This window comes from Poecile atricapillus, unplaced genomic scaffold (genome assembly GCF_030490865.1).
Source record: "Poecile atricapillus isolate bPoeAtr1 unplaced genomic scaffold, bPoeAtr1.hap1 scaffold_148, whole genome shotgun sequence".
Classification (NCBI taxonomy): domain Eukaryota; kingdom Metazoa; phylum Chordata; class Aves; order Passeriformes; family Paridae; genus Poecile; species Poecile atricapillus.
This window is the reverse complement of record NW_026709008.1, coordinates 46,514-61,690: the sequence shown is the minus strand read 5'-3', so window position 1 is coordinate 61,690 and position 15,177 is coordinate 46,514. Positions and strand designations below refer to the sequence as shown.

The 15,177-nt window shown below is 39.8% G+C and overlaps 1 protein-coding gene across 2 annotated transcripts in view; it reads right to left on the bottom strand.

Moving 5' to 3' along the window:
• The window catches only part of LOC131574207 (echinoderm microtubule-associated protein-like 6), an 85,193-nt gene that overhangs the window by 29,833 nt on the left and 40,183 nt on the right, over positions 1 to 15,177 (bottom strand). For both annotated transcript variants that reach the window (XM_058828628.1, XM_058828629.1), the window contains exons 8-16: positions 13,352 to 13,489; positions 11,978 to 12,234; positions 10,732 to 10,944; positions 9,911 to 10,078; positions 8,889 to 8,995; positions 6,991 to 7,109; positions 6,076 to 6,262; positions 5,363 to 5,468; positions 2,321 to 2,414 (exon numbers count right to left, since the gene is read on the bottom strand). In XM_058828628.1, the coding sequence (XP_058684611.1) occupies positions 2,321 to 2,414; positions 5,363 to 5,468; positions 6,076 to 6,262; positions 6,991 to 7,109; positions 8,889 to 8,995; positions 9,911 to 10,078; positions 10,732 to 10,944; positions 11,978 to 12,234; positions 13,352 to 13,489 (1,389 nt within the window). The remainder of the gene's footprint in view (positions 1 to 2,320; positions 2,415 to 5,362; positions 5,469 to 6,075; positions 6,263 to 6,990; positions 7,110 to 8,888; positions 8,996 to 9,910; positions 10,079 to 10,731; positions 10,945 to 11,977; positions 12,235 to 13,351; positions 13,490 to 15,177) is intronic.

The following is a 15,177-nucleotide window of genomic DNA, read 5'->3' as shown; positions in this document are numbered from 1 at the left end:
TCAACATAAATATTTAAATGGATGAGAACTCAATAAATATTGAAAAATACTCTGACAGGAAAAGTGAGGAAGTGTTTAATCTGTGGGCTTCAAGATGGAAAATAAAATCACAAATTTTAAAATGATAGTGTAGGAAGCAGTTCACTCAGCAGCACATTCACCTCCAGGTTTAGTTCTTGGGTAATTAAAGTTATGCTTGTTGATGTATTTATGGGAATTTACAAGCTTGGGTCTTATCATAGCAAAAAATATTCCCATTTCTAAAGCATTACTTTTATCTATGTCAGTGTTTTCTAAACCCCCCAGAGCAGCTTTTCATTGTACATCTGCAGGTTTTGTGCTAGGATTAAGTCACTTTTCCCTGACAGGCTCAGCAGATCTGGAAAACCACATGGTTCTGAAACCCCTCTCAGGGTCAGGATTTCCTTCCAGTGGATTGGTCTGGATGCAAAACTGGCCACCTTTGACATCTGCAGCACATCCTGCATCCAACTTACTCCACAAGGATTTAATGAAATTAGACAGGAGCTAAGAGAGCCAGGACAGGGAAACAAGCTGAATAATTTAGCTCTGAAACAATTAAAGCAAATAAATAAGAGTGCTCTTAATGTTGCAACAAAAAAACCCAGAAGTCATGCTGAAATAAATCATCCTAGAAAGATTAAACAAAAAGAACATTTCAAAAAATAAATATAACTGCAGAATAAACATGAATGTCTGTATATGGTGAATGGACACCCATTTTTCAGGTTTATATGTGTCCATATGATTGATTATAAGGAGATGTTCTTTTATTCCTGTGTGCAAAGGCCACATGAGGGCTTTTGTCTGTCTCTCTGTGTCCCCCTGTGCTCACCAGAACAGGGAACTTGCCTTTAGGCACTGCTAAAATCTAAACAATGGCTTAAACTGAAACATTTTAGAAGACACGTTCATTTTTCTGCTCTCTGTGAGGACCCTGCATATTTTCAAGAGAACAGATGAGCAAGAATTAGATCCATGGGGTACATGCAGCATTGCATGGTGAAAAGAACCTGAGTGCTCCTTGTTTTATCTGTCCTGGGAGCACCAGAAGCCAGGTAGTGACACAGCTCATCATGATCTTGTTTTTAAAAGCTTAAAGGTCAGCATGGGAATATATAAAGTATTTCCTTGCCTGTGAGTTAAGTACAACCTGTCTGGGGACAGCAGAGCTGGGATTGCAAAGCCCAGGAAAATGTCACGTTTTACAACACAGCCAGGGCTGTTGCTAAGCAAAGCCTCCAGCACAGATTTGAGACAGGATTTAAACCCTCACTGCCTAATAAACTGCATGTCTGAGGTGCAATTGTAGAGCTAACAGACTGTGGTACACACACATGGAGTAAAACACTGATTTCTTCAGTAATGGTGCACTACTAACAGAGTGCTGCTGCCAGAGAATCTCACTTCTGCAACACGTCACCATATAGTAATTAAAGTCAATTACCTTTCACAGGCACTTTTTTGCAGCTATACTAACAATTTCTACTGAGCAATGCTACATTACATGGCTGCAGAGAGCATACAGGATTCTGCCCTTGCCCTTCTGGAACAGGCATCCACTCTCACAGGAATTCTGCTCAGTCCTAGTGACCAGGGGCACATTTCCTTTGTCCAAGGCTGAGACAGAAACCAGGTTCTCAAACAGTTTGATTCTCCTACACTGAACATCTATTATTGCAACCCAGTACTTGAATATAAAATAGCAAACATGTAATTTTAGTCCAATTCTCTTCCCAGAATTGGTCCCTTCAAGCAATTGCAGAGGACTCTTCACTGTCAGGTTGTTGGCTGAGCTGTCCTTTGGCAATTGAAAGAGCAAATAGTTCAGACAAAGCTGGCTCAGAAGAAAGGCAGGATCAGCAGTGCTTGAAAAAAATATATATAGATTAGAGGGAACTCTTTTTTCTTTTTAGAAAGTGATCTGGTTATTGATGGAACCCAGCACATCATGGAACACATAAAGGAAATGACACCTCTGGTGACTTCTGCCCTGAGCCAGGACATAAAACTGGGAGAAAAGATTAAACTTCACTTGAAAAGCTTGAAACAAACCACAGTGCCAATGTGGCTCTCACGACAGAAAGGCTAAGGAACTCCTGCCAGAAATAGTTCACACAATTTCCAAACTCTGCACTGTGCATCCCCAGGTTTTTAATCTGGGTATGTTGCTCTGAAACACCATCCTGTTTTCAGAGGGGAGTGTTGCTTTATCTCTTTTTTCATAGGGAAAAATGTGGATGATTCTATCCAGAAAAAAGTAATCAGAAGGGACATTTTAAACTGTGGCTATCCTTACCTGGTTGTTGCCAGCTTTTCTCCCTTTTTCCAGTCCCAGAACACAATGGCATGGTTATCATCCAGCCCAACAGATGCCAAACATTTCCCATCAGCTGTACAGAAGCAATATTGAGAGTTAAAGGTGCTAAGGCTTTAGCTGAAAATGTAACAGGCAATGAACACAACAATCACATTGCAAACTGAATTTCTAATGATATAAAAATAAATAAAAAATTAATAAAAAATAATAAATTAATACAAATTAAATAAAAATATAGAAATATTTATAATATACATTTTAAATATATATTTGCTTTGTTTATATATATATCGATAGATATAGTTATAGATATATAGATATATAGAGATATATATAGATATATAGAGATATATATAGATATATAGATAAAAAGAAAAAAACTCCCCAAACCAATAGTTCAAGAAATTTGAGTTCAGATCTTTCCCAAAGGCAAAATATTCTTAAGTACAACAAAAATAGGGAGGATCAAACAAGGCAATGAAATTCAATTTCATAAATTCATAAGCGCTCTAAATTCACCTTGCATTTTATTTGAAATATTTCTGATCAGATGATGCCTTTTTTTCTTTGCTTGAAATGGTGCAGAGATTTAGTAGTGTATGAAATGTTCATAGGCAGGGTGATGAAACTATAAATACGATATAAAATTTTAAGGCTAAAAATAACTGCTGGCTATCTTTGCTTTCACTGCAGGAAAGACACAGCAGTACTGATAATGAGAGGAAGGAAAGCCAGAAGAGAAAATCATCCATAATTCAACAGTACCCAGGCACACTTGCCACGTGTATGAAATAATGATAAACACAATCATCTCTAACAAAGTTTTGGAGACAAACTTTTGTCCTGAAATTCTAAAAAGATTATAAAACTAAGCCATGATTTTTGCAGTTTATGATAAGAAAATTGAACTTTATAGGGTGTAGGAGGAGCTGATCACCTGCTTGGATTTTTTAACTGCAGAAAAGTCAAAGTTGGAGGAAGCAGAGCTGGGCAGAGACTGAACGAGAGCACTGATCTGGGAATGTGCTTCTCAGAAATGAATGATGTGAAGGACTCTGGGCTTGGGCATATTTGACTTCAAGAAGAAAAAGAGAGTCACTGGTATAAATCACTCCATCAGAATGACTGCAGAGCTCATAGGGATGAGTAAGTTCTTACAGACTTTAATGACTGAGTTCTACTAGAACCAAGTCAAGAAGGAGAAGGGGAATTTAATAATCAGTCAGAAAGAAAAAGGACCAAGTGGAAAGAGCAGAATAAGGTAGGAAAAAATGAAGATAAAATACAGGACAAGAAACCAAAAATTTATTTTAAAAATCCCCAAAAGACACAATAATTTAAAGTTTATTTACTTGAAACAGGAGGTTTATGCACTAACATGAACTATACCCTCCAAACAATATCCCAAGGTATAAATGTTAAATTAGCCACCAGAGGGCACAACCAAACTCTGCAGGAATGAAATGATCCTCTTGGAATCAGTGTCCTGAGAAGGGCTGCACCAGAAGGACCCAGCTTTCAGAAATGGGCAGCAGCTGATGTTTCAGAGAGGGAGTGAGGGCAGGGAGAACCGGGGGAAGAGTCAGCTGCTGCATCAGCTACAGCCAGAAAAGCTTGGGAGCCCCGGGCTTCTTTCTGTAAGCTCCAAAGTGTGTGATCTGAAGCTAATTCTGAAATCTCTGTTATTAAGACAATGCAAATCCCCTACACAGGGCAGTGCAGCCTCTGATCCTGCAGGGAGGTGCACATTTGCTCAGCTCTCTGTCCCTGTCAATGCCAAGAATCCCACCTGGAGCCAGTCAGGAATGCAGTGTGGGCATTACTCCTGGCATCAGGTCCTAAAGCAACACTGTAATGTTGAATGGTTGCTACACTTTTAAAAAACCTTCAGTATTTTTTTCCAGATTAATGCCCACAGAATGTTTGGCCAGTTTATTCTTTACAGGTACATTGGTTCCAAGATCCAGAATATTCCTACTTGGACAGGAATTCACTTGGTGTTAAAAATACAAACCACAAAGTATTTTCAAATATAAGAACGTTTGCTCAATTAAGGATCTGAACAAGAAGATTTTTGACATCTATGCACACCAATATCAGTTAAATCATCCTTATCCATTTTCCCTCCTTCTGGCACTTTATCTCCTTTCAGAGGGAGCTTACACACCACAGTGGGTCAGCAATTTCACTTTTGAATTCAAGCTCTTGGATGAACACCAGGGCTCCTCTCCTGATAATGGAATATGACTGAGTTCCACAGATTTATCTCTGTGGAAGTCAAACTTCTTTCGTATAGTCTTGTCTTACAAATGTGATCTACATCCTAATGAATACCCCATTTCTGGAGAGCAGAATATGAAATAAGCTTTGAATATAATTGAAAAAAAAAATCAGATCAAGTAGAGGCTAGTTCAGATAAAGTAATCTCTTTATTTTTTTTAATAGAAGAAGGGAGAATGAGTTTTCAAGCCCTTTTATAAAGATACAGAAGTATTTAAGTCCCCACCACATGGATGATATTCTTCAGTGCTTTAGTGCTTTTAGTAGGAATTATCCTCTAAAAACTGAGACAGCTTAGGGCAGCCAGCTTGGAAAGGCAAGTGGGAGAGAAAGCATACAATTGTTTGTCATATTTACTTCTTCTGTAAATTCACTGAAAAATGTGACAATTGCTAGCAAATGTGAAGAACTGGATGAGCCCAGAGATGACATTTCCAACTCATTTATATTCTTTGAGTCACCATCCTGCCTGCTTTAAAATTCTCACACCACCATGCAGACAGTGACCAGAATTCCAGCTGCACACCTGGTATTATCTACCAGACACTGCCAAAATCAGTCACTGACCAAGTGACCAAAGGCCCACGACTGACTTCACTACACACGCTATTTTTATCCCAAGTCAGCAAGCTTCCATGTAAAATTGGTACTGGCTGTCATTTAACACCTCTTTGAATTAACATTTCATCACAAGAGCTGCTTTTAAATTAATCATTTAGATAAACATAGGCAGTGGCTTACCTGAAAAATCCAGTGCACACACTCCCCTCTGATGCTGGCCTTTGAGCAATGACAAACACTTCAGGGTCTGGGTGTCCCAAACATGGATGGCAGCATCTCTTCCAACCTAGATCAGAGGGTTATTTGGCATCTCTGCCCACAGAAGTTCAAAGCACACCAGTAACAGTAATTAGCATTAGCATATCTTTGTCATGTGGCCTATTTTATCTTTTTCAAGATTTATTTTCTCTTTCAGAGCAATATCAGTGGCTGGTCTCTATCACTATTCAGGAGAATATTCATGGTGTCATTTATCCAGATGTTTGAATGTGTATGTACACACTGAATACATCACATTCAGTACCAGATATCAGGAAAGTGCCCAACAGCTTTTATCTGAGCAAGGCTGTTGAAAGCTCCTGCAGGACAAGAATACCACAACAGAGTAATGAAAGTCCAAAACCTTCTAGGAAGGAGCTAAAACACAGCTCCTGTGTTTTACTGCAGAGATTAAAAGTAAATTTAAGATTTAGAAGGCCATAGCACAAGACTGGCAGAGTTTATGCTATAGAGGAACGGTTTCATCATCACCTCCAGCAGTCTTGGCAGGGAAATAGGAAACAACATTCAGTTTGCCCGGATTTAGGAGGAAACACTTCATTTAAGGAAAAAGAGAATGGGGATTTTTCTAATTCTGTATAAAAATGTAACTTCTATCAGTTTGAAGTCCCCACCTGCCCAGTAGCCACATAGTCCTTGATGGGGTGGATGCTGAGGCTGAGGATGTCGTCGTCGTGGCCGAGGTAGAGGCGCTGCGAGTGCTGCTGCCGGTTGTAGACGACGGCCACGGCGGCGATGTGATAAACCACCTCTCCTGCCTGAGTGTAGAACAGGTTGTTCCTGCAGTCATAGCCCCTGTACCTGCAGCAAACACCAAACACCTCGTGGCTGTCCCACGGCTGCTGGGGAAATCTGTGTTATAAATCATGGTGTGTTAAAGGAAAGGAGTCCTGAGGAGACAGCCTGAGCTCAGAGGTACGGCAGAGACTGCTTCCCCCAAGAGCAGGAATTCAGGAATCATCTCAAGGGCCTCCTTGCACTCAATTCCTACATCAGCATTCATTTCATAAAAAGACTGTAACATTTACATAGAATTGTGTCCAAGTAAGCTTCACAAGGAGTTGGATTGGAGCAGAGATCTATCAGGCATTTTAATGAATCACAGCAATTACAAACAATTAACAGAGAACATTTGCTCTGGGAAACATCAGGTGTAGTGAGCAACAAGTAAAAAACTCAACACTGATGTGTTATTTATCAGTGCTCTAAGCTTCCCTTGTTCTTTAGCAAAGAGAACCATGGAATGGGCTGGGCTGGAAGGGATCTTATGGATCACCCAGTTCCACCCCCTGCCACAGGCAGAGACATCTCCCACTGGCCCAGGTTGCTCAGAGCTCCATCCAGCCTGAAATCCAACTGAAAACAGAAAATCTGTATCTGATATTCTAAGAACTACCACAGTAACAATGATAAATTAATTGTGGGTAAGCACCAAAAAATGCTTTGCTTATGCTCTGATCCAAATTGTTAGAACACCCCAGCAATGTTAGTCAATGAGAAATAACAAATATTATCTGATGTTACTCTACCCATGTATAAACTGCAGCTTCAAGCTGTCCTCGGGCGCTCGCTCTCTCTTAAGGAAGGGCACAGAATGGTTTTTCTCTTTACTTTGCTGTTTCAGCTGAGGTAGGTCTTCTTTGTAAACCTAAAGAGGAGTTGCTAAAGTTAACTGTACGTCTCTGGTTTTATAAATATTTGTGTATGTGAGTGAAAGTGACTTTAAGCATGAAATTTAATATATGCTAATGTGATCTTCAGTGGTTACAATGCAGAGCCAGGCACTGTTGTTCCCAGCTTTCAGATGATAATAAATGTTTTTTGGACAATGAATTCTCCTGGCCTGAGTGGCCCAGAACAACAATCTGGAGCAGCAGCAGCAGAGGGTATTTTTTCCAGAAGATTCCAGTGTCACTTAGTGATAAGGAATGTAAATGGCGACTAGGAATCTCCAGGTGTTTTTTAATTTTGTCTGTGCTTCAATGTGCAAGCTCAAAGCTGAGTATGAGGAACTGGCTCTATCTCGGGATTATGGTGAAATACCCAGGAACCAAAACCACTTCAGTGATCTGCCAATGTGTCCAGAATCCCAAAGCACAATTACAGCTCTGTACACACACAAAACACCTTCCATTGAAACACTTCAGAAGTGCTAAAACTCTGTGGCGCCACTAAAGGTGTTTGAAGCACCCCCAAACAAAATCCATTACAATGCTAAAATGTAGCTTTGGTGTTTCTTTCCTGTGCCCACATTTCTTGGACAAATGGACAAAGAAATTGCCACTCCCACAGAAATCTACCTGACTTCCAATTAGCAACCCTGGATTTTTGGAAGAAAGGAAAAGAAGGAAACAAACTCAGTGAAACAAAATACTGGGGCATCATGTTCTGATGCATCTCAAAATGTAGAATCCTCTCTGCTGCTTCAGGCATAACATTAAAAAGAAAAAACCCATACCAAACCCCAATTCTCAAAATAAGATCAATGTTTTTATTTCCCTGTGCTTTTGTCAATTATTTCCTTTAATAAAATGCCAAAAGCAGCTTCTGCTTGGGGCTGTCTCACAGTTCCTATCTGAGATGCTATTTTAAGTTGTTTCTGGTTTTCCATGCATTAACCTGCCTGGAATATTGCTGTTTAACTGCCTACAGTGATATTGTCACTTGTAGTTTTTAAACCCAGACGTCCTTTTTGACACACAGACAGCGTGGAGGAGGATGATGACTGATTTGAATACAAATGGAAAATCAGGAGGAGGAGGAGGAGGATGGGACCAGCACTATGGTGAAACTGGGTTTAAATGAGAGGGAAGGGAGAGAATTTTGAAAAATCTGTTTCATTTGCCAATCACGACTGATCTCTGAAATAAACAGGTGAAAGAAGCTGTTGGCAGAAGGACCTATGCAATTTACTGTGGTCAAGAAAGTGAGGTGAAAAGATAAAGGATTCCCTCGCCTAAAACCTGGAATGTTAGAGGTGAACTTCCCACATTCCAGAAAGCAGCTTCATGTCAGTCATTAAATCCCTTAATTCAACATGAACCAATTTATTCTGGGATTTCCCCTCTCAATACCCGATCCCAGTCCTGCTCTGAGGAATTTCTGACCTTTCCCCATTGCAGCTAGAAGGCCACTGGACACTGGACAGGCAATGCTCAGCTCACAATCACAACAGCTCCTGGAATCAGGTTCAAGTGGTTTGTAAACAGAACTCAAATCACTGAGTGGTTTGGCTTGGAGAGGACTTTAAAGATCACCTTCCAGCCCTTTCAAATTCTCATCTCCAGCTCAAGGATTTACGTATATTGGTTGCATAATCAGCTGAATACCATCAAAATAACTGAGAGCAGCTATGAGTCAGCAGTAAACTTCTTCTCTTTGCTGAGTGGTGCTGGGAAGTTGGTCCTGTGTGTTATTTCACACTCACCTGGCGATCATAGTTGATTTGGGCTTCCTGCTCAATGTCAGAATCCAGCTCTGGCACGTCGGATAAATCTGAATCTGATTCTTCACTGTAGGAATCAACACCGCCCTCTGCTTTAAAAAATCAAATCAAATCAATAAACTGAACACATGAAACCACAAGAAAATAGCATGTGACATTTTTATATAATTGAGACTATGGGCAAGGCAGTATTCAAGAAGTTTGGAAGCTCCAGCAGCTTGTAAAAGTCACGGGGGCTGACTGAATGTGTCAGGCTTCATTTCTGTCTCTCCTGCTTGCCTGCCCGGGGCAGGAAGGTGGCAGAGAGAAGAAAAATCACTGAGCAGTTACTGGTACAGTTCCAGCATCAGAGAATTCTGCTTTCAAAACAGGGTCTGGAGAGCAAACACGCAGAAATGGCAAATAAAAGCTTTCACTGATCACTCTTTGTGCTTAAAATATTTGCTGTAATGTAGATATTTTACCAAATTGTGCATGTACAGAGTGAAATGTTGCCCGTCTGCTGCAGGGAATCCAGATTTTAGCAATCACCATGACCCAGATCATATGGATTGGGTAGGATAATATAAGGATCATGACTATAACAAGAAGAATATCTGAAGTACAGCTACTGCATAAATATGAGAAATTTATCGTTGTGAGATATGTGAGATTGCATTGAAAAACAAACAATTAAATATGTGTAGTATGACTTCTGAGTGCAAGTTAGATGGCTAAGGTTGAAAATTTAATTATCCAGTCCCTCTAAATATCTTCTTTCACACACTTTGAGGAATGCTGCTTATGTATTCCCAAACACAAATAATTTCAGACTGCAGCAGCTTTTAATGTGCCCCAAATCAAGGCTTGTCTTTGAAAGCTTCAATGTCCCAAACATGCTGAGTATATGCAGTTCCAAAGAATTATGATTTTTTTTTCCTGTTAATTCAATAAAAGCTCTTCCAGCAGTGCTGCATTCTCTGCTGACTTAATTTAATAAATACTTGAACAGAGATGATGTCCACCTTGTGGAGAGGCTTCCAGGATGCCATTGGTTATCCCTTCTGGAACAAATCTCCACTGAAAAACAGAGTGATCAGCACCTCCCGTGCTCAAAACCCACTGGAAATCGTGGGACCAGCGCACATTGGTGACGTGGGCTGAGTGGCCAACATATTTCCTGAATTTAGCTCCTGAAAACAAGAAGAGAGCTGTTGGATTGGGGAAAAAATTAACCTTGTAACTAATGAAGTTAGGTTCCTAACAGAAACATATGCTTGTAAAATCTGAAAATCAAAAATTACTCAAATGCCTCATTTGATATGCTGATTAGAAAAGTAATTATGATATAAAAATAAGTGGCATAAAATAATATGGACAATATCTTTAGTTGTCAGCAAAGTGCTTCAACCTTGGCAGGAAGTAGCAGACACACACAAGGTTTAATTTTCACCCTTCTGCCCATGAGTGCCAGGGTGAGCCCAACACATGCATTACATTTTTCCTAAAACAGATTTTGAAAATATACTGGGATGTGACATCAAATTAAACACTACAGCTCAGAAAGGCAAAAGATTGCTTGATTTGGATTGCTGCCTTTCTGCCTGGTACAGTGCAAATTCTGAGGAAGCAGCCACACATTCTCAACACTTCTGAAAACAATTCCAGAAGAGTAATTGTTAAAAAAACCAGAGAGTGTTAAAGTCTGGTCTCATTAATGCCCACAGGAATTGTGCACACACTAATTTGAATTTTACAGCAGAATGAAAAGCCACCATTAGAAAATACACTAATATGGTGTTGAGGCAAATCTTGCATTTTTCAGCCATACAAAATTCCATCTTACCTTTCTTCAGGCACGGAAATCTGAATAATTTCACCAGCCCAAAGTCATCACCAGTCACCAGCACGGAGCTGTTGTAATTCCCATCCACGGAGTTGACATTTGTGATGTTTGTGTATTTTGGCCAAATTCCACTCACTTCAGATCCTATCACACAGGTCCATGAGGCCCAGTGAATTCCTTTGATCTCATCTTTGCTCGTTAGATGCTTCCCAGCTGAAAACGTGCAGGTGAATTAACCAATTTCATCATTTGCTTTTTAGAAACTCTGTCTCTTTTCATTATATTTATCTGTGTATTCTAGTTGTGATTAATTTTTAACCTCAATTAAGAAGAGTCACAATCTTCTTTAAATTACTATAATCTCTCATTTGTGGTGTTTGAGGACATCACAGATCTAAGGAGTTCTAATGCAGCTGTATTAGAAATAATTAGAATACTAATGAGAATTAGTATGCTAATTAGGATTAGCATGCTAAAAACATTGGGAAAACTTCATAGTTCCAAATCTTCCAAAGAAATGCCTTCAGTAGAAAGTACTGTGAATAGCATGAGTTCCTAGAACACTTTCAAGTGCCAGAAGGTTAATAATACACAATTTTAAATCATGCTCACGTGCTAGGAGGAGTTTTTCATCCACATTAAGTCCCTGAAATGTGACAATTTGGTCAGTCAGCCATTCTGTGGTACGTTTTACTTGCAGGGGCTGTTTTAGAGTTGATTGAATGCTGCCAAACTAGCTCAAAAGAGCCCAAAATTTTATTTCTAAAGCTCTCTTCTGCAAAAGTTTCCTCTACATACTAGAAAGCATTCTCAAATAAGAGTGAAAATAAGTCAATTAGCTATCAGTGTTGCTTCTACTAACAAGCTTTTACATTGAGAACCTCAGCAATTCAGGCTGACTCAAACAGTTCTCCTATTTTTACATCTTTAAAAGCACCCTGATCGCTAACAGGAATCATTCATCATTTGAAGGAAGGACAACAGGGACAGAGGGGCATTGGCAGCTACCCGAGAGCAACCTGTAAAAGTTGCTATGAAAAAATATGTAATTCACACAGCAGAGACAGCTTTTCCTTAAAGCTGAGGATATTCAGTGAACATTGATTTAAAAAACAAGCAGTGGTTATTTCTCTAAGTTTCAGCCAGGAAACTCTACTTTCACCTGTAATATTTGTGTTGTATTTGTGGTGTTCTCTCCAAACCAAAACCAAAACTTGTTCATAACACAAGCCCCTGGTAAACTTACAGGGCATCTTGTAGAAGAGCCTCTCTCCAGCACCATCATTGGTCTGCAGGAACTTGCTGTCCACAGACCAGTCGATGTGAGTGATGAAACTGGAGGATTTGTTGCATTCCCCGATTTTTTTATATCTCTGGGCTACGGCGTAGATGTCCACGGGGCCATCGTTGGAGCCCACGGCCAGGTAGGAGCCGTCCGGGGAAAACTTCATCTCATGGATCACCTCCTTGCGGTCCTTGATGTGAACCACCTCGGTCATGTCCCTGCAGGAGCCAGAGGGGGGAATGACAGCTGGAAACCCAGGGATTTGCAATCCAGAGATAAAAATCCTTTCTTTTTTTGTGGCTAACTTCCTATTCCTTCTATTGATTCTAAGTTTTTTTTAAAGCAACAGACAGAAACCACACAGCCCATCCACAGTGCTCTGCATTCTCTTCACCTGCTCTCATGAAGTACTGCTGGCAGCATCCCACCCAGATTTATTGAGATACATTTTCTAAGTGCATCTTTCAAACCCTGACACACAGCACTGTTAAAAGCAGGGTCCTGGAAGGAGAAGCATTCCTAACCCACGACAGAGATTTCTAGGAGGCAGCAGACAAATTAACAAGGACAAGATTACTGGGAGACAAAGAAGATTAACTTCTTTAGAAAAATAGTCACTGGGAAGGCTTTTAAACGAATATGAACAGCTCACTTAAGTTTTGTTAAAGTCATTAAAGCAGAGCATTAGAGGGGTTTTCCCAGGCTTTTCCCTCCTATCAGCTTGGAGTTCCAAGTATTTTAAGTATATGCTTGGCAAACATATGGGGAGTAGTCAGGAGGGGGTAAACTCTTCCAGGTATCAATTAAAATAGCTTTTGTGTTTTGAAAACATACTGGGGGTTTGGATGTTTCACTCTAGGGCCAGTTTAAGGCTTTACCTTCTTCTGACTGCCTTCCATAACAGCATTTCAGACAGAAAATGCTTAAGATGCAGCCATGCAAAATAAAGAAAAGGCTTTCCTCTAACACAAAAAGTAGAATTCAGGTTTATCTTGAAAATAGTTAAAAATATCTTCTGATCACCAATTATTTTGCCTGGTATGTGTATGACAGGAAATAAATCATCACTGAAGAAGATCCCTCTCCAAACTATGTTCTCCCTGTTATGTACATTTCTTCTCACTAAATACCTGTATAACTTCAGACTACAGGAAAAGAGCCAAACTTGTAAATCTTAAGTTTTATCAACATTATTACTAAGAGCTAATATTCTGAAATTAATTAAAGCATAGATTTTTCTCCTCTTTGCCAAACTACCACCTCTTAAAAGGGATGCACCTGCAATTATTATTTCTTTTTCTTCTGCTGAGATAGCCAGTGGTTTTCTCATCTTACCTTACTCTGAGGACAATGAAGGAGCCATCCTTCATCCCAAGTGCCAGCTGGGATCCGTCAGGACTGAAGGACACGCTCCGTACGGCCTCTTCCATATTGCAGCGAGCAATCAGCGCGTGGTCAGCAAGGCTCCACAACCTGCCCCAAAGGGAAGGGAAAGCAGGAGGGGGCTTTTCCTGACTGCCCAGGGTTAGGGTGGCATCAAGAGGAACCCCAAAGGTCTAACTCAGCTGGGAAAATCACTTGTACACACCCCTTGAGTTAATACTGTGTAAAGGATTGAGGTCCTTTCAACCTTAACACAACTGTGGTAGAACAGAGTGAAGCTCAACTACATCATCATTTGGTGTTATTTCCAAACTTCACTTATCTGACTGAATTCCCCAATATGAATTTAAAAAATGCAGTTTCTGTAGACAGGAAGGGTCAATGCAGCTCAGAGTGACATTTTCACTCAGGAAACATGAGCACTCCAAGCACAGGGAAGACTTCCTTGTCCTAACTCTGAACGAGCAATGAGACAAAGCTGTATACTGATTCCCTCATTAACATTAGTGTAATTAAAAAGAATCAACCAGTAAATTATGTCCTAAGATAAAGGCAAATAATGCCCCTATATTTTTCTGAAGGAATGGAGGGAGCTTCCCAAATCACTCCAGGTTGACCCATCAGATCTCAATAGTCTGCAAGACTTAGAAATAATGGGGGTAAATGCATAAAAGACCTCATTCAGGGTAGAGAAATTAAGGCAACATTACCCAACTGTCTTTGCTTTGAGGATAGAGTAAAAAATGTAATGTATTGATAACATCTTCAGTAGAATATGTGAACTGTAATTCATCAGATGTGATCATGTGCTAAACTGGAGAAAAGAACAATTTGTGCAAGAGCTGTAATGTGATGATGAACCAAGTTATAGAGCAAAGCTGGACAGAAAGGAACAGGCAGGCTGGATGGGAGGCATTACTGAGAATCATAGTAAAAGCTCTGGAACAGGAACAATTCCTATTTTCACTGAAAGCACTGGCACCAAGGATGTGGATGCTACTGAGCTCAGCTCTGCACAGGGAGCACAAGAGGCTCCAAGGGAAAAGAGTTCTGATGGTGGCACTGGAATAAACAGCAAAAACACAACTTGGATGGAGCCTGAAAAGAGGGTGGGAGATAAATCAGTGTGGGACATTAAATCTGTTTTCAAAGACAAACCAGAAGTAGGATTGAGAATCTTGCAGCCTCACAAGGCAGAAGCTGCGAGCCAAATATAACAAAGAACGAACCAGGAAGGCTTTGGAAAGATTTTGAAGAAAACACCAGGATACAATTATTGCTCCAAAATGTTGTTTCCACATTAATCATGTCCAATACTCTGGAAGCCTAACTGCAAAACATGACCATCTATTTAATATATGTAATAAATAATTCTCTGTGCCTTCAGAGAATGATTATTTTCTCCTGTTCCTGTGATAGGAGACAGGGAACAGGCAGCTTGCCTAGTTGAGATGGTTTGATTTAGAAATTTAAAATGTTTAAAACCTGTATTTGGCTATTTCTCTCAGCTGGGCTAGGGAAAAATACAGCAACTCCCCTTCTCATTTAGACATCCCAGACACAAGAATATGATCTGAGTCACTAAATAATTTCTCAACCAATTTAGATTTCTATTATATACCCACTCTTTGAAAAATAGTGTGATAATCAAATACTAAGAAAAAAAATCCAATGAAGGGCAATACAGAAACATCCACGTTGACACAATTTTAGTATTAGAGAAAAATTGTACAAAAATCCTTTTGTGTATTTTTTAATCTCAAGGAAAGTATTTATAC